This window comes from Entelurus aequoreus, linkage group LG07 (genome assembly GCF_033978785.1).
Source record: "Entelurus aequoreus isolate RoL-2023_Sb linkage group LG07, RoL_Eaeq_v1.1, whole genome shotgun sequence".
NCBI classification, from domain to species: Eukaryota; Metazoa; Chordata; class Actinopteri; order Syngnathiformes; family Syngnathidae; genus Entelurus; species Entelurus aequoreus.
The window spans coordinates 39981560-40003341 of record NC_084737.1 but is presented as its reverse complement, the minus strand read 5'-3'; the positions used below and the strand labels follow the sequence as shown (position 1 = coordinate 40003341).

Genomic DNA, 21782 nt, shown 5'->3' with positions numbered 1-21782 from the left:
CTAAATGTAATCTCTGAAAGGGGTACAAATGATTTCCAAAACAGTGCTTTTGTTATAAAGTTGTTAGGTTAAATGAAAGTATTATTATTATTAATTATTATTATTAATATTCTTACGGTATATATCAAAAATAATATTGGGCAAAATTTAATTGAAATATTGTCGATGTGGCCCTCCAGCAGTGCTCGGGTTGCTCATGTGGCCCCCGGTAAAAATTAATTGCCCACCCCTGCTCTACAGTTTTCAACAAGTCAAATTTAAGACTTTTCAAGACCATATTGAAGAAAATGTAAGCTCCATTCCACATCCATGCTGACAAAAAAGTATGAGGAAATAAAGGGAAATTGGGTGCCCAGAAATATTGCAAGTACTGTACATGGATTCAATTTGTGCTCTTTCACATTGGAAAACAAAATTATTGCCCTAACTAAAATCATCAGGAGCCTTTACAATCCAAACATTTAAAAGTCACACTGAAGTTTATGCATTCGTTAAAACTTTTGTTACACGACAGACGAACGGCGGTGTCTACAACAGGAAGTGGACTCGCGGGACTGCACATAAACAGAAAGTGAAGTGTACAACACTCGTTTTGCCTTTATCATAAAAAAACTAAAACCTTAACAAATTTAAATGGAGGAAGATAAACCTATTTTACTACTCACATAAAATTATTGTGGGTGTTAAGAAGCCAGAACATTTAATACAAATAAAGTATCAATTTTATTGAGTATCTCTATATTGAACCAAGTTTATTTTATTAAACTTGGTTCAAAGATTTCAGTGTGTGGAATTACTTTTTCAGCACATTCAACAATACTGCAATTAAAATGATAAATGAGGTCGCAATAACCACAACATGAAATGTTCATATTGTTATAACCTTTGTACTAAGTCATTGATGTCAAAATCCAAGTCGGGTCGTTATTGATATGATATTGTTAAATTGAGTCCAAAGTCCTTAAAATTGTAATTTGAACTAGGCTCGAAGCCACACCTCTGAAAGCAAAGTAACTTTACTGTAGTTTCTCTTACCATTCAATGTAGCCTCTTCTTTTTTTGCCTTCATGTCATTCTCAGGTTTAGCTTTCTGGACCTGTTTGACATCGCAACAGAGAAATAAATGGTTAGACATTTTTTAATTAGCTTTTTTCAGTCAGACATACAGTATCACTCATTATTTCCCACTGCAGCTCCATCCATCCATCCATCCATTTTCTAGCGCTTATTCCCTTCGGGGTCGCGGGGGTCGCTGGAGCCTATCTCAGCTACAGTTTTTTCTAATTTGGCCCATCAGAAAACAATCAAGGATACCTTCCATTTAGAACAGAGGGTATTCCAGGTAGGAGGTTCAACAAAATGAGTTTAAACCTGAAGTCTGAGTTGATTTGCCGTAAAATGGGAAACTCTTGAGTGTTGAGTTCCAAAACAGCTAATCTGAATTAGTTTAATCAAGTCTGTTGACTCTGAGATAAGACCACAATAAAAACACATTATCAATGTAGCGCTGATTCAGCGATTTACCATAGCAATTGGGGACAGAAAAGGTTGTCTTTCTTTATCCAGCAGAAACTAAAAATGTTAATGTGTGTTTATGCTAACTATTAGCACTATTTCAGAAAGAAAAGTAATACAATCAAATAATATTGGACTGAAGTAACACACAATTACTGCCATAGTAAATGCGTAAGTTTGAATGCAATACTTCATTGATTTAGCTTTTAATCACATTTTATTATTGGCACACAGTTTAAAAAAAGTGGAGGAATGATATGGAATGAAATCTCATTTGAATTTTTATGTAATCCCACCATTAAAAATGGCACATGGAGGCAGCTGAAAATAATATTTATTATTTGTTCTGATGATAGGGCTGGCTGATAATATGATTGTGATCGTTGATCACGATTAATTCGAGTTCAATCATGGGGATCAGCTGTTAGAATTTATACCTCGATCAAACATGGCAGAAAGTCTGTTAAAAGTTACTGGAATAGTAAACAGTATGAACTCAACAATGTTTGGTATAATCCTGCAAAGAACAATCTGCCTTTATTGACTGTGATCCTGTGTGTGTCTATGAATGTGTTTGTTCGTGTATGTTTGTGTGTGTTTGTGTTTAAGTGTGTCCGTGTGTGTGCGCGACCTTTCGTTCCACCATCCCGAAAGTCAGACAAGGCAATTTTATATCTAAATATTTTTTTAAACAGACTTTTTGTTTACGTGTCTGCAAAGAGTACACTCCACTGATATAACATTTACTTTAAAAAAAAAACTCTGCAGACAGATACTTTTTGCCTGTTTGTGAATAATAAAAAAAAAACATTTTTGTTCCTGAAATAATCATTAAACTTGTTTTATGTCTTGGTATACATTATTTTACAGTACTTCAAATTCAAACTGCACTTTAATGTATTTTCAATCAATATAAAATACAAAATTTGAGTTTTAAAAACTCCACAATTTGGGTCACCACTTGTTTGCCAAAGCACTGTTGAGAAGCACTGATGTATACAAGTAATTAAAGAATACAAGTAATAACTTACCATTTGAAAGTGTTGTTTAGCAAATGTTAACTTGAAATAAAAGTCATAAAGTATTCACTACACCAATTATACTTTTGTTTACTGCAGAATGTTTGTGATGACAAGCCAAAAAACTAAATAACTTTGAGAGGAGAAAAAGTAGTTTTCTTAACCCCCAAAAAACATACCGAAAAAGAAGCAAAATCGTAGCCATAAAACCAGGTATGGACTGTAGTGTGGGTTACCTGTATTGCTGCATATCTTTTAAGCACATTTATATACAGTATATGAACAAAATGACAGCTGTTAGCATGTATTAACTCAAACATGGTGGAAATGTCTGTTACAAGATACTGCAGTTGTAAACAGTAGGGATGCGGTACTCAGTATAATCCTGCACGGAACAATCCACTTTAATTAAAACATTTTTTTTTTATATTAATCGAGATTGGATGATATAAAAAAATATCGTCCACCCCTATTTGATGATATTGAACATGTAAAAAACAATGCAAATACAAAAGAAATATAATTTAGTGGCTATAGATTTTTTCCACCAGGCCCTTTCTTTTAGACTAGTGCTTCTGAATTATTTTCGGTTATGCCCCCCCTAGGAAGAAGAAAATATTTAAGAAGGCCTGTTTTAGACCAATTTGCTTATCATAAATATTATGTACCAAAATCTGAAATGTATTTCTTGAACATGTCTATGAATGTTCTCATTCATCCAGGTTTTTTTAATCTCATGGCATTTAATCCATCACAACTGGACTGTATAGTTTGTCTTAGAAGACTTTAAATAAATTTTTCTTGAAATAAGACTAATCTAAAATTGCAGCTCTTGTTGGCATGTTATTATGCTTATTGTAATTAATATAGCTCACATATTAGTTCTATTTACATTGATGAAATACCAAAAAATCTAAGTTTTAATTAAAAAAACAAAAATAAATTACGGCCAAGACAAATTAAATAACTGAAATCAAGGTAAAGAAAATATATTTATGTTTTTTCCTAACAGGATAGCACAGATTTTAGTTATATTTACAATATTTAAAAAACTAAATATTGTACGCTCCTCTTTGTTATTTTACACATCATGTCTGACAATTCTATTAATGTTTATCAGGAAGAAGGCAGCATGAAAAAAACACAAGGTTTGTTCAAGAAAACATGCCAGTTTACAGAGTGACTTACAATAACTTACTTTGAAATTGACTTGCCCCTCTTTTTTTAGAACAGAAAACTCTGAATTGTCCTCCTCTGGGGCTTTACATAGTCAAGACTTTTCACATAACCTGCTTTACGGACTACCCCATGGTCTATATCGTATTCTTTACTAAACAAATAAACTAAAAAGCCTTATATTACTTATCTGCTATTATTCTGTTTCTACATGGTCACATGTGGACACATCTATTTTCAATTTGTGGACAAATTTTGTGTAATATCTGTGAAATGTAACTGTGAGCCAATAGCAATGGAGTAGACCATGCTGAAAACCTAGGGGAAAACACTGAACCTTTTAGTATTAGTAAATTATTTGTGAATTACCTTAGATTTCTTTTCCAAGTCAGCCTCAGTCTTGGGTCCCAAGAGGAGCAGGATCTTTAGATACAAAGGATGTTATTTTAGATTAAGTGATCAGGCCACTAACATTTCATCATTCAAAATGGCATACCTGCCATATACTGACAATATCTGCTTTTTCAAACCCACCTGCATATCCACCTCATTTTTCAGAGCTTTCCCATCAGCCCATTTTAGAGCAGAACGCACATCCCCTGCAACAAAAATAAAACAAAAATGAGATAACACCATCTGTGTGGGCTGCTACTGTCAGTGTATGTTATAGTCATTGAACTTTATTTTCATTAATGGAATTTGAAAGGCAAAAAACTATTGGTTCATATGAATTTTATTTTGAAACAAACTAAAATTGAAAAACAAAGTGTTCTTTTTCAGTGTCAAAGACCAATAACTACATTTGAAAACTGTTTTCCATCCATTCATTTTCTACTGCGTGTCCCTCACAGGGTGGCGGGGGGTGCTGGAGCCCATACCAGCTGCACTCCAGTGGAAGGCGGGGTAAACACAAGTCGCCAGCTCATTGCAGGGCCAACATAGATAGACAAACATTCACACTCACATTCACAAACTGGGGCCAATTTAGTGTTACCTATCAACCTATCCCCAGGTGCATGTCTTTGGAGGTGGGAGGAAGCCGGAGTACCCAGATGGAACCCACGCAGTCACAGGTAGAACATGCAAACTCCACACAGAAAGACCCCTAGCCTGGGGATTAAATCCAGGATTGTGAAACACACGCACTAACCCCTGTTCCACCGTGCTGTGAAACTGTTTTATTTTCATTTTATATTTCATACAACAAAAATTAAAATCAATTGTCAGAAAAAAGGAAAAAACACACCAAAACGAGATGCTTTTTCATATACCGAAACCTGCATCAGAAAGACCACATTATAATTGATCAATATGTTTTTATGAGAGATGCCTCGATCTTGATTATGGGATCTGATATTTGCCTTTTTGATGAGCTGCCGAGCCTAGCCGATCTTTACCGCTGCTGTGGCTGGGTGTTTACATGGCTTAAGTGCAGGGCCTGAGGCACCATTCTTTGGAGGGGGCGCCAAATTGCAGGAAACATTTAAAAAAAAAAGGTAAATAAAATGTTTGTATAATGCGCTTAATTGGAACATTTTCTTTAAAAAAATAATCAAACCTATGACGTGATGTGCTGCTACCTGTGCCATTAACCTGACTGATCTAATGCTGCTACTGTTGGCGGAGGGCGACGTCACGCTGCGTCAAAGTCGAAGAAGGACCTATTTTGTCTGATTGGGGATAGGTTGATTGGCAACACTAAATTGGCCTCAGTGTATGAATGTGATGGTGAATGTTGTCTGTCTGTCTGTCTGTGTTGGCCCCGCGATGAGGTGGTGACTTGTCCAGGGTGTATCCTGCCTACCACCTGAATACAGCTGAGATAGGCTCCAGCACCCCCCGCGACCCCGAAAGGGACAAGCGGTAGAAGATGGACGGATGGTAATCTTTTGCGATGAAAAGATGGACATCAAAGTTATCCGCTGCGGCCTATAAAGCGAAGGAAGGAGGATGAGGAAATACAGACTCAAAGTTAGAGGTACGTATGTATCCATCTTCTACCACTTGTCCCAGCTGCTAGTCTATCCCGGCTGCACTCGGCAGTTAGCTAATTCATTTTTACCGTTGGCATCTTGACTTTTCTTATATGGGCTAACAGCAACAGGTTGTTGTTGCTGTTATTCTTATTCGGGTACCAGCGAGAGTAGTTTGCATATGCTAACTATAAGCTCACTTGGGTGAACCCCTGAAGTAAACAGAAGGTAATTTTGCAGTAAAGCAGAAAATCACGCAGGGGAAAAAGTTGGTAAACCAAACTTAAACTGTATATAAGCTCGGCTATTGGCTTATACGGCTGCAATTTAAGCTATTATTTCAATAAAACAATGAATGCTATTTGCATATAGATGCATTCAGAAAGTATTTACAGCCATGACAGACACTGTGTTCAACTGAGCCTCGCCGTGAAGAAACATGTATGTTTTTTCAGTTTTGCAGCACATTTTCTTCCCATTATATGTGTTATTTATCAATAAATTTAATATTATTGTGATAATTGTATCATATTAGAAAAAAGTACTTTAGAGTTACAATGCATGCAGAGATGACGTGTGCCATTTTGGGTTTTACGCTACAGCATCTCTTCAGACAGCAAGCAGCAGCAAGACGTTTGCTGCTGAGAAACACACAACATGTAGATCGGATCTGTGTTTCTTATTTGTAACAGACTGTAGTAACAATCATTTTTCAATTAAAAAGTATACAACATATATGTTCAATATCTAAATCAGTATCAGACTCATTTTTTCCGCAATCGTTTCATCTCAAGACATTTGGCCTATTCATCTAAAACAGTTGTCTTACTTTTGCTGCATACAAAAGTGTTTAAAGTGAAGTGGATTATATTTATATAACACTTTTCTCGAGAGACTCAAAGCGCTTTACATAGAGAAACCCATTATCTACATCTTTAAGGTTACATTTTAAACCAGTGTGGGTAGCACTGGGAGCAGGTGGGTAAAGTGTCTTGCCCAAAAGATACAGCAGCAGTGACTACGATGGCGGGAACGGGGATCAAACCTGGAACCCTCGAGTTGCTAGCACAGCCGCTCTATCAATGAAACCACGTTTTTTGGTTGTTTTTTTTCACTAATAACATCATGCTGCAAGAGAAAATAATGGATATTAACAATGGCTAATAGATCGCATGCCCTTACTAAAGTAGTGCGCTGATGTGGCCTTTTAAGCAATAAAAGTATATTTACTATAACTATTACTGGAATAGGAAGTAAGAGGTTATACTGTACATATATTATGGGTTACACTCTATCATTATATTATACTCAAAATTATTATATATATTTTGCATATATACGTTGATATATAAGTATATAAATACTCAGTATATTAACAGGACATAGTGAACATTCAAAACAGAGTCAAAATTGAAAATGTTGAGGGTAGTAATTGAACTAAAATGATCATTATTAATACAGCAGCAGATATATTTCCTAGTTGCTCTGTGTGAGTGTCACTTCTCCCCTCACCTCCCAGGGGGTGAACAAGGGGATGGGTCAAATGCAGAGGACAAATTTCACCACACTAGTGATGGGTCCGGCAACACCGATGCATCGGCGTATGTGTCGAGCTCATAGAGCAAAACCCTGTGTTGGTGCGCGTACCACTTTTAGAAAGTCACGTGACCGATCATGAGCTGTTTCGGTCACGTGACCGATACACGAACTGTGTCGAACTGACGCCTGCGCGCCAAACTGTGTTTATAAGGAAGCGCATATGTCAACGAGATGCTGCTGCCAACAGAATCGCCGCACTTCTGTCGTTGGTCATTTGTAATTTATCGTCGTCGGAGATCATGGAGCAGCCTCAGGCAAAAAGAAATATTTCCGCCGTGTGGGAATATTTTGATCATATATCGGAAAAAAAGGTATTTGTGTTCATTTCCTCGTCGTTTCATCCTGTTCTCTCAAAGTTTCCACTTGATCTATTAGAATTCAAAATCTCTTCAAAATGATTCTTAATTTACCATTCATATTTTCTGCAGGTTAAATGTCGCATTTGTACAACAGAATTGTCGTACATTAACAAATCCACCTCCTCAATGCTGAGGCATTATAGGGCCAGGCATGAAAATGAAGTTCCAGAGACACCCAGGATAATAACTAAGAAGAGAAATCGTCTAAAATTTTATACGTTGGAAAAACTGGGTTTTTTAAATAAAAATGTGTAAAAAAAGATTTAAAAAATTCCCAGTCCACAAGCAACCTCATTCACAACACGTTCTCTTCGATTTCCATGTTATGATACATGTTCACATTATTTATTGACTGTATCTAAAAAAGATAAATATATTTTTTATTTAAATGAAGATATGAAATAATCCTAAATGAAATACAATGACTTGGTTTATATTATTGTATATACTAGGTAATAAAATCAGTGTCAGTTGAGTCGGTCCATAGGTTGCCTGTAGGGATTTTTAATGTCCAGCAGATGTCAGTATTTAGTGACACAGTATCGACACTATCAATACAGTTTTCCAATGTGTCGAAACGCTTCATGACGCCTCATCAACCCATCACTACACCACACCTAGTGTGTGTGACAATCTTTGGTACTTTAACTTTTCATTTCCTCACAGGATAATGAAACAGTAGCAGCAGACCCAATGTAACAATCCAACATCCTGAAGAAACATCCTCATCTTCAACATATGCCTGTGAATCTATCAAATTGATCCTGCTGACTGGCCACACCATTTGACTGACACACTAAGAACTGAATGACTTAGCCCAGGACCTAATGAGGTAAACTCAGACTTCGCATTCCCTAAGATAGATGATGGAAAAAGTTTCTATCACCACTACTTCCAAAGACATTTAGTGAATGGACAGAACATTAAGAGAGCGTGGCTCATATTCCCATGATCCCCCCCCCCATGCCATTTGCACTACATTTGTAGGTGTTAAATTATTATTTTATTCTCTGGGAAATTATTTAAATGGTTTATATCTTTTTTCGGATTGCAATTTCTTTTTGTCTTTACCAAATGTGTAATGCTGCCTATAGACATTTCTCTGCGGATGGGGGGGTGAACTTTTCTCAACAGGTGGGGGTGGGGCGACTCCCGCCCGGGCCGTCAAATGGTGTGGAGCCGGCCCTGCTAAAGTGTGTACTCTGTTGCAATGAATCCGCAGTGTGAAGACACTTCTAAAATACTAATCTTCACCACCATGGCGGAAAATAATCTAGATTTCTTCCAGGTAACATTATCACTGGAGTACAAGAGGAATGGCACGCGCACACACACACAAAGCTAACAGCTAAAGCTTCAATACAAAGTACGGGTTATTGATCCCGATGTGATGCTATCGGAGGCCAAAAATGTTGATCAGGACATACCTAGTTAATAAATATAAACGCAAAATACACCACCACAGTATTTTCCTACATGCCAGTCCGCTGCCTTGTCTTTAGATAGCAACCTTTGGTTCTGGTGTCTTTTTTTGTTTCTGCTTAAAACTGGTTTACATTTTAAAATTAAAATAAAACAATTTTTTTGCGAAGTTATTGCTCTTTGATACTGACGAACAAGAACACTCTGTTTTACAATTTAAAACAATTGAAGCAGTTGTTTTTCAATTCCCATGTATGAAACCAAAATCCAATGACCAAAACATACACTGACCCGCCTCACTATTTTCAGAAATGTCTTCCCAGTTATTTGAGTGATCCTACCCATTAGCAGACCCATGTTGAAGTGGTATCTCTCCTTTAGAAGCTGCTCTTTGTGCTTCAAGATCACAGACTCCACCTGCACAGCAATGTGCTGTCACTACACATTGCATGCCTTAAACCTTGTAAAGTAGACGTGTACTTACTGCATCTTCAATCTGCTCTGGCGTTATAACCACACCCACTCCACAGGCCTCATCAAACTCCCTCTGGTTGAGGGGATCCTGGGGGTGACTCTTCACAAATTCCAAAGCAGCTGTGGATTTAGGAATTTTGTTTAAGAATGAATACAGTGAAATGTGAAGCATGTGGTTTAAGACTTAAAGGCCTACTGAAACCCACTACTGCCGACCACGCAGTCTGATAGTTTATATATCAATGATGAAATCTTAACATTGCAACACATGCCAATGCGGCCGGGTTAACTTATAAAGTGCAATTTTAAATTTCTCGGGAAATATCCGGCTGAAAACGTCTCGGTATGATGATGTTTGCGCGTGACGTCACAGATTGAGCGGAAGTATTGGGACACAATTGTGTCCCAATACAAACAGCTCTGTTTTCATCGCAAAATTCCACAGTATTCTAGACATCTGTGTTGGTGAATCTTTTGCAATTTGTTTAATGAACAATGGAGACAGCAAAGAAGAAAGATGTAGGTGGGATCGGTATATTAGCGGCTGGCTACAGCAACACAATCAGGAGGACTTTGAGTTGGATAGCAGACGCGCTATCCGACGCTAGCCGCCGACTGCACCGATGATCGGGTGAAGTCCTTCGTCGCGCCGTTGATCGCTGGAACGCAGGTGAGCACGGGTGGCGATGAGCAGATGAGGGCTGGCGTAGGTGGAGAGCTAATGTTTTTAGCATAGCTCTGTCGAGGTCCCATAGCTAAGTTAGCTTCAATGGCGTCGTTAGCAACAGCATTGCTAGGCTTCGCCAGGCTGGACAGCATTAACCGTGTGGTTACAGGTCCAGGGTTTGGTTCGGTGTCTCCTGATAGTAGAAGTAATAGTAGTATTGTTGATCTTCTGTCTATCCTTCCAGTCAGGGGCATGTTTCTTCTGTTTCTATCAGCAGTTAAGCACGATGCCCTAACGTTAGCTCCGAAGCTAAAGTGCTTCACCGATGTATTGTCGTGGAGATAAAAGTCACTGTGAATGTCTATTTCGCGTTCTCGACTCTCATTTTCAAGAGGATATAGTATCCGAGGTGGTTTAAAATACAAATCTGGGATCCACAATAGAAAAAGGAGAAAGTGTGGAATCCAATGAGCCCTTTTACCTAAGTTACGGTCAGAGCGAAAAAAGATACGTCCTGGCGTCCTGCACTGCACTCTAATCCTTCACTGTCACTTTCCTCATCCACAAACCTTTCATCCTCGCTCAAATTAATGGGGAAATCGTCGCTTTCTCTGTCCGAAACGCTCTCGCTACTGGTGTAAACAATGTGCAGATGTGAGGAGCTCTTCAACCTGTGACGTCACGCTACTTCCGGTACAGGCAGGGCTTTTTTTATCAGCGACCAAAAGTTGCGAACTTTATCGTCGATGTTCTCTACTAAATCCTTTCAGCAAAAATATGGCAATATCGCGAAATGATCAAGTATGACACATAGAATGGATCTGCTATCCCCGTTTAAATAAGAAAATCTCATTTCAGTAGGCCTTTAACTGATTAAATTGTGCACATAGCAAAACTTTCTATATATTGCATGCAATAAGTTAATGTGGACTGATCAATCTGACTGATTATTAATTAATTATTAAGAGAATGCTATATAACTACTCATAAAATACCAGGTTTGGGTGACTCATTCCTACGGGAGGGGCGTTGCAGCATGTCCAAAATGTAAAGAATTACCTGCAAGTTGTTGCTCGGTGCATATTTTGCGCTGAGCTATAATTTCTGCGAGGAAACCAAGACGTTTTGGGTCTTTGAGTCGAGAAGCCAAGCTGTACAACAATGTCCCCACAGCTTTGTCCACTCCTGTTGCTCCACCAACACTGGTAGCCTTGGGAAATAGGTTAAAGCAGAACAGAAATAATGAATAACTCATTTAGGTGTTACTATTATTGACAAATGTTGTAAGTTTCAGCAGTCCAGTCATTTAATTATGTTGACCCTGAAGTGGTCATAGTGAAAATGAAAGTACAGCGACCCCAATTCACTATCTACAGTTGTAAGGCAAACGAGCAAAGTAGTGATATGTCTCTCAACGAGTAAAGGTTGAATACAAAACTTTTTTTCGACACGTGGAATGATTAGAATGTGTGGCTGTCACAGCTGCCCCTGTTGGGATATCACCAGTAAGACGTGGAGTCAAACCTGAGTAATTGCGTTCTTCAGGGCAGAACTGAGCGCTTCGTTTTTCAGCGTTTCTTTGACCTTCTGCTCACTGAGCCCAATGGAAGCGAAGAGAGTCGTCGTATCGGCCATTTTTCCAATGTTTTAACAGGTTCGGGTGAACACACGCACGCCACCGCCGCCACACACGACCGCCGCTGCCAAGGAGAGGCGGACTTCCTGTTCACTTCATGGGGAAAGTAGGAGTAAAAATATGAGCCAATTGGAACTGAGGGGAATCTGATCGCATCATCCAATCATCTAATAGTGTAGATGAAGACCCGCCTACTAAAAGGAGTCTAGCCAATCACAACGATTGTGTTGACAAGATCGGAAAAATATTGCATCAGTTTGTCATTTTCGACTTTTTAATTTTTAGGACCGAAACACATTATATAATTACATCATCACATTCTTGTATAATTAGTAATAAGTAAATAATAAATAAAGTCACAACGTTTGGGTTGACACCTGTCAATTGTCCAACAGAGCCTCGAAATATTGGATCAGGTTGACTATTTAATAATGTATTAAATGTATTTCTTATTTATTATTATCTATTTATTATTATTATTTCAATATCTACAAATTCAGTACCCGAATATTTTTGTTAGTTGTGTGGCCGTTTTTGATCAAATAAACAAACACATGTTCAGTTCAGTTCCGTTCAGTTTCAGTTTATTTCGAACATGCATACAATACAATTACAATGTAATGCATCCCACATTTGCAGTTGTTTCAATACAGCACGTCCGAAAAGGAGTAGGAAGAAGCAGAGCTTATTTAATCCTACCCCTTTTCATATCATATCAGTTTTATCCAATTTCTTCGTTTTCTGTTTGTAACAGAACAGTGAATAAATAAATAAGTATACCATAAGTAAGTAAACAAATTCTTAAATACATAAATAATCATTACCTTTAAGAAGAAGAAAAAGAAGAAGAAGAAGGCACGGTGATAACGTCCGGGTTGGTAGCATAAGTTCCGGTTCAGTGGTTGTAAAATAGGATGGTATTAGAAGTCACACTGGAGATACATGCATGTCAATAATTACCTTAAGTTATGTCTCGGCATGCAGTTCTGTCATCGGGAGTAAAAACGTGGAGATCTATAGCCTGTAAAAAGTCAGAGTTGCGTCTAGATTTAACTCTTGCTTGTGGGCAATCCTTCCGGTAAGCTTGTAAAATAGGCTAGACTTTTATTGATCTCACAATGGAGAAATTATGCGGTACCGTACATACTTTTTGCAAAAAAACTTTGGTTTTGGTCGCAATAAATTAGCCTTGCCAGACAGTGTTTCTGTAGTGGTTATTGCACTGTTGTAGATGCATACATATGTTCCTTTATTGTCATTGTAAATAATGAGGGCTGTCAAAATGTGATTAATCACAAAAAATGGCATTAATCATGTACACACTTAGATTAATCATGTACTTTATTTTGACCGTACAAACTAGTTTGCCTTAACCGTTATACGGTCAGTGAACAGATCAATGCATACGTTTGTAAAGAAATAAGTGAGGAAAGACCGACTGGTGTGCTCAATGGCAAATTTCACTCTTAAATACAGCCTGAAAGAACTTTAGATACATCTGTTGCCAAGTTTTGCGCTAATAAATGTAATTAATTCAAGTAAAACGTTTCAAAGCGTTCCTGGATGACATTCTGACAATACTATTGCTTTTGTAATATTAGGCTCTTTTTTCTTCTGCAAATGTTTGTATTATGCAACCTATGATATAACCTATGATCAATTATCCTTAATTCAAATTCCAAAATGTGACTAATCTGATTTAAAATATATATCATTTGACAGTCTTAAAATAAATACATTGAAATGTAATTTAAAGGTGAAACCCAAAATAACTAATATATAAAATCAATAAATACTTAAAAAAATATTATTTTCATTTATACTTAACATCCACACTACACACATTCATGCAAGCAAATAGTGCCAAAAATATGCAGTGAAAATAGGCCATTTCTGTATTTAAAAAAACTAAAGTCTTAAATTGATTGCACAGGGCTTGTTTTTAGTACGTTATTTAGTTTGGTGATGGCTTGAGAATAACATAATTGACAGAAATCCACACCTCTGTTGCAAGTGTTGTGTACTGTAAAGCACACATATCTGGCAGTCTACATGCAAACTCACAACACCAGAATACATTACCGTTATTAAGAATATTGCACCCATATATTCCCACAGTTGGAGAGAGACATCAGAAGACCACTGGACTGGAGTGATAGGAGGACGAGTGTGGATTCTAACCCAAACAGAAGATCATTTGTGGTACCATGTTTACCAAAGAAATGACAGGCACATGGATACAGGAGTTGGACCAAATGAGGAAAACAAGTCACAGATTAGATTTAGAGGAGTTGTTAAGAAAGAAGAGGAGGAGTCAGTGGCTGTAACCGTACAGAATGATACAGAGGAAGAGGTAATGCTGAGAGATTACTTCCAGCTGAATGTGAATCTGAACGATCTGTATAGGAAATGGGCAGCAGCAGACCCCCACTTCAAGCAAATCGCAGACATCTTCACCGGTCAGTGAGTGCTTGCCTGCAATCGTGTGAATCCAACTGTCCAAAATTAAAGAGAATCTTTACACTTTTTTTCTACAGGTGTGCGGATGCTCCGCCAGGACCCGACTGAATGCCTATTTTCCTTCATTTGCACCTCCAACAACCACATCTCTCGTATCCAAGGCATGGTGGAGAGGCTCTGTCAGGCCAGGGGTAACCTACTCTGTCAACTGGATCAAACCTCCTACTACAACTTCCCTTCTCTGTCTGCATTAGCAGGTGCAGTACAAGTTGTTATTGGTGTTCATCTATCATACAGGAAATACTAAAAGAGCTTACTTTTGGTGCAGTTGCCTCAAATTTTAAAGTGTTACTTTGTACTGTATTTTCCCTATGTAAACATAGCAATAACATAATTGTGTAAATTGCAGATGGCAGTGTCGAAGCATGTCTCAGGGAGCTTGGTTTTGGATACAGAGCTCGGTTCCTGCAACAAAGTGCAAAGCAGATTTTGGACAACCATGGTCCCGAATGGCTTGAAGGTCTACGTAGTGTGCCATATGTGGAGGCCCGTGATTCCTTGCGTACCCTTCCCGGAGTGGGCACTAAGGTAAAGCAGCAAATGACAAGTTGCTCTGTAGTGATATTCTAAAAAAATAACTTGTGCTTCGTGTCATTCTGCAGGTGGCAGATTGTGTATGTCTGATGTCCCTTGATAAGGCTGATGCAGTGCCAATTGATACACATGTGTGGCAGATTGCCAAGCGTGATTACAAATACATTGCTGTCAATGAACCAAAAAGCATCACAGAAAAACTTCACAAAGACATAGGTTTTTGTCTATGCATTTTATCACTCAAATGTTGAAAGTGTCTACACAGGTCATACACGTTAAAGATAATATTTACTTTTACTTTTACAACAGGGGATTTCTTCCGGAAGCTGTGGGGTCCTTATGCTGGTTGGGCACAATCTGTAAGTGTGTCCATTGTTGAACATCTGTCTGCGTGCTGCTTGTCCACAATATTATAAGTCTTTCCATTGTTTAGGTTTTGTTCTGTGCGGATCTCAAGAAATTCCAAAAGCTGAAAGAAAGACCTAATTTGAAGAGGCCAAAGAATGAGTCAGACGGTGAAATCATGGTAACATGCAAGAAACCAAATAATAAGACTGTAAAAAATGCAACTGTTGTCAAACAGAAACTAAATAAGGGACAGTTGAGCAGGTAGTATAACATACTTTTCTACAATGTACATTTATGGTATTAGTTAACCTGTCATGATATTTTGAAAACAAATTAGTTTCTATGTAAACCCTTCTGTGTCTAATTTTCCATGAATTTAGAAATTCCGCACTGCGGTAACTTTTTTTTTTAGATATACATGAAATAGCTTTTACGCTGCTGTATCGCCACATGATCACACACAGCTACTGAAATTTCAAAATCCAAGTGTAAAGCCAGATAACTCCACTGCAGTCAGCAGTGGCCTCTTGGTGGCAGTATGCACTTAAATATGCTCTACTGTATTTCTTTGCATGTTTTTAATGTCAAATATGGGTCATTGGCTTTGTTCAGTCTATTGTTAGAGCAAATTAGGAGCAAGTTGCAGAGTTTACTGGGGGGGATGTGGTCTGTCAGTATCTATGCCATCTTGGGTTTCATGTTCTTATCTAACATAACGATGTCACTAATGCGTACGTCGTGTTTTGTCAGTGTCTTTGTTTCGATTTAATTTAGTGGCTGCAAAGTGTCCACTTGTTTATAGACGGATTCGGATTTAGGTAAAGTAACTCACAATATCGGTAGGCTTTGTTCACCAAGAGTCATTGTTTACGATAGCACTACGCGTGAAATTTCCGAACTATTCAGTGGAAAAAAAAATTGTATCGGCTTTGATACGATGGACAAATACTGTGAGTCATTAGGTAAGTCCCTTTTCGTTATAAGGAGAAAACAGCTGTAATTGAATGTGAGGATCCTTACCCGATCGACAACTCTGAGTGGAGTAGAGATCACAACATCTTCCCCAATGTTTCATACCCGCACTTAGTGAACTACTCAGTTTTTCAACCAAGCCCATTTTAAACCTTGAAGGACTTTGAAAATTATAATATTTGAGAAAACTATGACCGTTTTCTGTGTAAATGGGTTTGTGACATTTGTGTTTATCCGTATAAAATTGGTAGACATTGTTTTGTCAAGGCGAGAGTCATACACTGCAGAAATGATCTGACCCAAGTTTGAAAACCTAGAACGATAATCACGGATAACTAATCTTAGGTCATGTCAACACACAGTGACTGTAAGGCAGGGTTGGGAGAATGTTGTTCTCATGTTGTATCACTTTAGTTTTATGTGGAGGCCACAGTCCGGATACAATACAACTACAGTACTACCAAAGTTTTTCGACCAAGCACATCAAGTTAACGCAAAGTGGAGCTATCCTTTTTTAAATTTGTTTCTGCTTACAAAATTGTAGTAAAACACAGCAACTTTTCCTACATTTGTACTTAAAGAATCAGTGCCAGTTTATGATGAAACTGAAGTCTTGAATTGTTTTAACCAGCATTTTGTATGCTCTGGTTCTCTATTTGACTCAAAAGGGACAATTATGGGGACTCCTTGTACAGAATCTCCCATGTTTTCTGGAGATTCTTTTAATGTTGCTCCTTTTACTAGTCTTGAAGTGCATAAAGCCCTAAAAACATTAGACCACAGAAAGCGTCCTGGACCTGACTTGATTGAGCCTTATTTGTTAAAGCAGGCCGCTGATTTTACAACAGAGACACTTTCAATTAAAAACAAAGACAGTCCATCAGTTTGGAAATCTGCTTTTGTCCTCCCTTTATTAAAGGGAGGTGATCCAGCAGTTCTTTCTAATTATAGGCCAATATCAAATGTATGTGTCTTGTCAAAAATTCTGGAATCTCTTGTTTTTGATCAGTTGAAAGAGTTAATCTATTCAAATAAAATGTATTTCTAAATATCAATCAAGATTCAGGAAACAGCACAGCACTGTCACTGCCTAAATGAAGGTAGTTAATTACATCATTGTAGTGCTTGATAAAAACAGTACTGTGCCTCACTTTTTATTATTATTATCTCCAAAGCGTTTGACACAGTAGACGACACTATTTTAAAAGGCAGACTGTTTCTCATTGGACTGTCAGAACATACACTCTTGAAGGGAATGTCAGAAGTGGTGCATGAATATAATTACTTTGGTATTGTAACTGATGACTCTCTCACTTTTAAACATTTTATTGATAAACTGGTGAAAAAACAAAAACTTAAATTGTTTTTTTTCTTCATTAAGAGATGTTTTTCTTTTGGTGTGATCTCTGCCACATTTTTATCTGTACTAGATTACTTGTGATCTTTTTTTATATGAATGCTACTCGTTCCTGTCTTCAGAGGGTCGACTCTGTTTACCATGTTTCTTTGAGGTTCATCACAAACTGTAGAGCCATGACACACCACTGTGACTTGTACTCTCGGGTGGGATGGCCTTCTCGGTCCACTAGGAGACAGTGTCATTGATACACTTTTATTTACAAGACTCTTCTAGGACTATTGCCCGATTACATTTGTACATTGATTACACACAGATGTACGGACTCTTATGCTCTGAGATCCAACGATCAGCTGTTGCTCTCTGTCCCTTTTGCTCGCACTGAGCTGGGGAAAAAAGTGTTTGTCTATGCAGCTCCTTGTGCTTGGAACATGTTACAAAGAGACTGGAAGCTAACTGAATTTTGGTCCTTAAATGCTTTTTAAATCTAAACTGAGATAATTAGAAGCAGCCTCAGTTATCTGTAACTGTTTTACTTGATGTCTATCCTGTCATTTTAATGTGTAATGTGAATGTAATTGTAATGTGTAACTTTGCTGCCTCTTGGCCACGACTCCCTTGAAAAAGAGGTTTTTAATCTCAATGGGATTTTTTTCCTTATTAAATAATGGTTAAATAAAAAAAATATTAATTACCTGAAATGAAATATTCCAAACAAACACATAGTTGTTCATTGTATGTCACATCTGATTTGGTTGATTTGCTATTCACTCTTCTGTTCAGCTGCTTCCCTCTGTCCAGAAACGATTTATCTCTCCCACTTCGATTGTGGCAGTTGACAATCACACACATCGTCGGCATTATGAGTATCACTGGATGAATGATCAGCAACAATGAGCGTGTTTACAAGCAAAGCCTACCGATATGGCCACAGGCAATGCATTGTAGGATATGTAGAAAACGGTGAAGCCCGCTGTAGGCCAGCTAGTCTCTTTACAGCCTCTTGCCAGTGCTTTGGTGTTTGTCACAATAACAATATACTGTGTGGACATACATAATGTAAAATGTGGCATAATTTTACTGAATTATTATACTACATGTAATGTAAAATTCAGGCTCCAGGGCGTCAGTTGCATCACATGCAACTGCGTGTTTCATCTTTATGTTGTACAACCATAGGCGTTGTTTATTTGTGGAAGAGTGTGCAGCCATGTGTGTTAATAAACATGTGAGTCAGCGTTCATGCTCACTCCAGTTAAGCTGGATGCAGGCTGGGGCCCTGCTTTAGGGCAGAGTGAGGCCGAAAAACAACAGCACTGTTAGAAGAGCATCAAGAGAGCAGCAAAATTGAAACAAAAAAAGGCGACGGGGGGTTGGTGCATGTCGGGTGTAGGTGAGCACATGAATTTAAGAGGAAAGACCACAAGTCTCGGCCAAACACATAACACTGTGTTATGTAAGTGATGGGTCTCAGCTTGTGTTTTGTCCCAATCTGAGAGGATTTCTGCTCATCTTTTTCTTTGTGGGATGATTTACTTTATAGAGGCACCAGGGGGCGCAACAATTTGTTGTGTGAGTAGGAATGCAGTGTTTTGTCTGCCCCAAGATACAATTCTCATTATTTGTCCATTTAAGATTATTGGTACATTAGTCCTGAGTTAAATCCCGGGCTCGGGATCTTTCTGTGTGGAGTTTGCATGTTCTCCCCGTGACTGCGTAGGTTCCCTCCGGGTACTCCGGCTTCCTCCCACCTCCAAAGACATGCACCTGGGGATAGGTTGATTGGCAACACTAAATTGGCCCTAGTGTGTGAATGTGAGTGTGAATGTTGTCTGTCTATCTGGGTTGGCCCTGTGATGAGGTGGAGACTTGTCCAGGGTGTACCCTGAATGCAGTTGAGATAGGCTCCAGCACCCCCCGTGACCCCAAAAGGGACAAACGGTAGAAAATGGATGGATGGTGCATTGGGTTTAGTCCACTGAAATCACCATAAATGGTTTAAGCATTCACCATCCAACTTCTAGAATGGCTGTTTTTACTGCTGAAGACAGGCTCCTTGTCCCGAAAGGGACAAGCGGTAGAAAATGGATGGATGGAATATCACCAGGTGTATTACAGTGTGGGATAGGTTGCCTAAGATGGGGAAACTATTCAGCTATATGTTGATTCACGTTGAATGTGGTATAACTGGTGAAAACCAATACTTTTGTAGCCGGTCCTCATGGAAGTCTGTTTTGGGGGGCGGCAGTTGGGAAAAATTAGTTTTTGGATGTCTAGACAACCACAGACATAAATAGTTGAGTTGAGAAGTTGATGTTGGCAGATGAAGTTTTTGGCTGTTCTAGATAAAAAGCTAAGTTTATTTCCCGAAGGTGATTAACACTTTCTTCCATCTGATAGAACTAAGGCTTGGCTGGCAAATGATGAACGTTCAGTGCCTTGCAGAAGCTGAGGAAGAGCCAGTACCGTCTGTTCCAGCGCTGAACTTCACAGCTCCTATACCAAGATCAGTTTAAATGACAAGTTGGAATGTATTCACTATATTCTTGGGCAAGGGTGGTAGAAATACATGATAATGGTTCTAATTTATTTCGACCGTGCATACAGTTATAATGTGGTAAATCACATATTTACAGTTTTTCATCACAACATGTCCGAAACGGAATAAAAAGAAGCAAAGCTTATGTAGTCCTACCCGTTTTAATACTCATTTCTAACACATTTTTTCAATTCCTCGGCTCAATTTTAAAACAATTAAGTTAAGTTAAAAATAATCAATAAAGATCTCATTAATAAATAGTTGTTTAAATTGTGATTTATATCAGTATATTCTTATATATTATCCTGCAAATCTTGTAATTTTAGGTCAAAAACTCATACTATACATTGTATCTATGGTATTTTGCTTATTGGGATTCAAAAGGTCAATGTTGAAGTCCCTACATAAGAAAATTACTTTTTTTTTAAGGATTTCAGTAAAGATTGCCTTGAACCAAGTATGTCAAACTCATTTTCATCGGTAACTACGTCACAAATACGGCTGCCTTCAATGGGCCACTTGTAACTGTGAAACCATATGTATAATCACCAGATGATATTATCATCAAAGTGCCCCTTTTATTTGATTACTATCATACTGTATGCCAACAAACTGATGAAAAAAATACCTTTACAATCAAAAGTCAAGGTGAAAAGCGGATATTAAAGTTCAACCATTGTAGAATACATTTCAAAAAGGGTTTCAAAGACAGAAAAATGCTTGGAATAGCTTTTTACATCACATAATATGAAGTTTAGAAGAACTGCACTTTCATGTGATATATATATTTTTTCGGTCAAAATAAAAAAAATGGTGAAATGCCTTATTGACACACATTTTGAGGTTTTTTGTGGGCCAGATTTGTCCCTCGGGCCTTGAGTTTGACACATGTGCCTTAACTAACATTTCAAAACTTAACAGATGTTTTTATGTACAGCTGACCAATATATTTTTGCTCTTTTGTGACAGATTTCAATCGTTATACATTGCAAAATATTATCAAAACTAAATGACATGTTTTTCACCACTTGGTAGTTGAGATCCTTCATCATGTATGCCACTACTCCTCCTCTCTTGATGTTTCTGTTGATCTAATTCAGTTCGTATTTTTCCAGATTACTATGGATTACATTTTTAGCATCAATCCATGTTTCTGAGATAGCGATCACTTGGAAAGGTTTGTTTAGTTGTTAAAAGAAAAGCTTCATGTTGTAGTAGTTAGCATAGATACTTCTGCTGTTGAAATGAATGGCTGACATGTTTGTTTTCGGATTTAATGGTGCTATTGTTTTGATCCTAAAAACAATTATTTTTGATGTAGTAGTAGACTGCATCATCATTAGTTTCCTATTTGTGTCCTTTATTTTTGTTGTTGTCTTTAATATTTGTCCTTGATGTTTTATGTAGTACTCTTGCTTCTGGTCCTCCATTCAGCTGGATGTAATATAACCCACCATGACTGTGAGGGCGAGATAACATGTGTATGTATGTACACTGAACAAAAATATAAACACAACACTTTTGTTTTTGCTCCCATTTTTCACGAGTTGAACTCAAAGATCTAAAACGTATACGATAAACACAAAAGACATATTACTCTTATATATTGTTCACAAATCTGTCTGAATCTGTGTTAGTGAGCATTTCTTCTTTGCCAAAATAATTCATCCCA

At 37.8% G+C, this 21782-nt stretch overlaps 2 protein-coding genes across 3 annotated transcripts in view; one reads left to right on the top strand and one right to left on the bottom strand.

The window, feature by feature from the left end:
* LOC133653850 (glutamine--tRNA ligase-like) overlaps nucleotides 1-11951 on the bottom strand; it is a 29370-nt gene extending 17419 nt beyond the window's left edge. Inside the window, exons 1-7 of the mRNA XM_062053602.1 lie at nucleotides 11729-11951; nucleotides 11264-11414; nucleotides 9548-9657; nucleotides 9405-9480; nucleotides 4245-4309; nucleotides 4080-4133; nucleotides 1036-1096 (exon numbers count right to left, since the gene is read on the bottom strand). Coding sequence (XP_061909586.1) covers nucleotides 1036-1096; nucleotides 4080-4133; nucleotides 4245-4309; nucleotides 9405-9480; nucleotides 9548-9657; nucleotides 11264-11414; nucleotides 11729-11839 — 628 coding nt within the window. The 5' untranslated portion in view covers nucleotides 11840-11951. The remainder of the gene's footprint in view (nucleotides 1-1035; nucleotides 1097-4079; nucleotides 4134-4244; nucleotides 4310-9404; nucleotides 9481-9547; nucleotides 9658-11263; nucleotides 11415-11728) is intronic.
* A 756-nt stretch (nucleotides 11952-12707) lies between these two features.
* Nucleotides 12708-21137, top strand: LOC133653849 (N-glycosylase/DNA lyase-like). 2 transcript variants are annotated; one of them, XM_062053601.1, is made up of 8 exons: nucleotides 12708-12918; nucleotides 13959-14299; nucleotides 14378-14557; nucleotides 14710-14888; nucleotides 14963-15110; nucleotides 15204-15253; nucleotides 15328-15420; nucleotides 19972-21137. In XM_062053601.1, the coding sequence occupies exons 1-8, from the start codon at nucleotides 12809-12811 to the stop codon at nucleotides 19975-19977; spliced, it is 1107 nt and encodes a 368-aa protein (XP_061909585.1). In that variant the 5' UTR covers nucleotides 12708-12808; the 3' UTR covers nucleotides 19978-21137. The 2 variants fall into 2 exon arrangements, with proteins under 2 accessions (XP_061909585.1, XP_061909584.1); XM_062053600.1 differs by lacking the exon at nucleotides 19972-21137 and having other exon boundaries at nucleotides 15328-19963.
* Nucleotides 21138-21782: the final 645 nt, after the last annotated feature.

What these genes read in the sequence shown, in the direction of transcription:
- LOC133653849 (XM_062053600.1), top strand. Translation starts at nt 12,809, where the DNA reads ATGTCTCGGCATGCAGTTCTGTCATCGGGAGTAAAAACGTGGAGATCT. An exon ending in GCTTGTGGGCAATCCTTCCG is followed by an intron (nt 12,919 to 13,958) that starts GTAAGCTTGTAA and finishes ATATTCCCACAG; the next exon opens with TTGGAGAGAGACATCAGAAG. An exon ending in TTCCCGGAGTGGGCACTAAG is followed by an intron (nt 14,889 to 14,962) that starts GTAAAGCAGCAA and finishes GTCATTCTGCAG; the next exon opens with GTGGCAGATTGTGTATGTCT.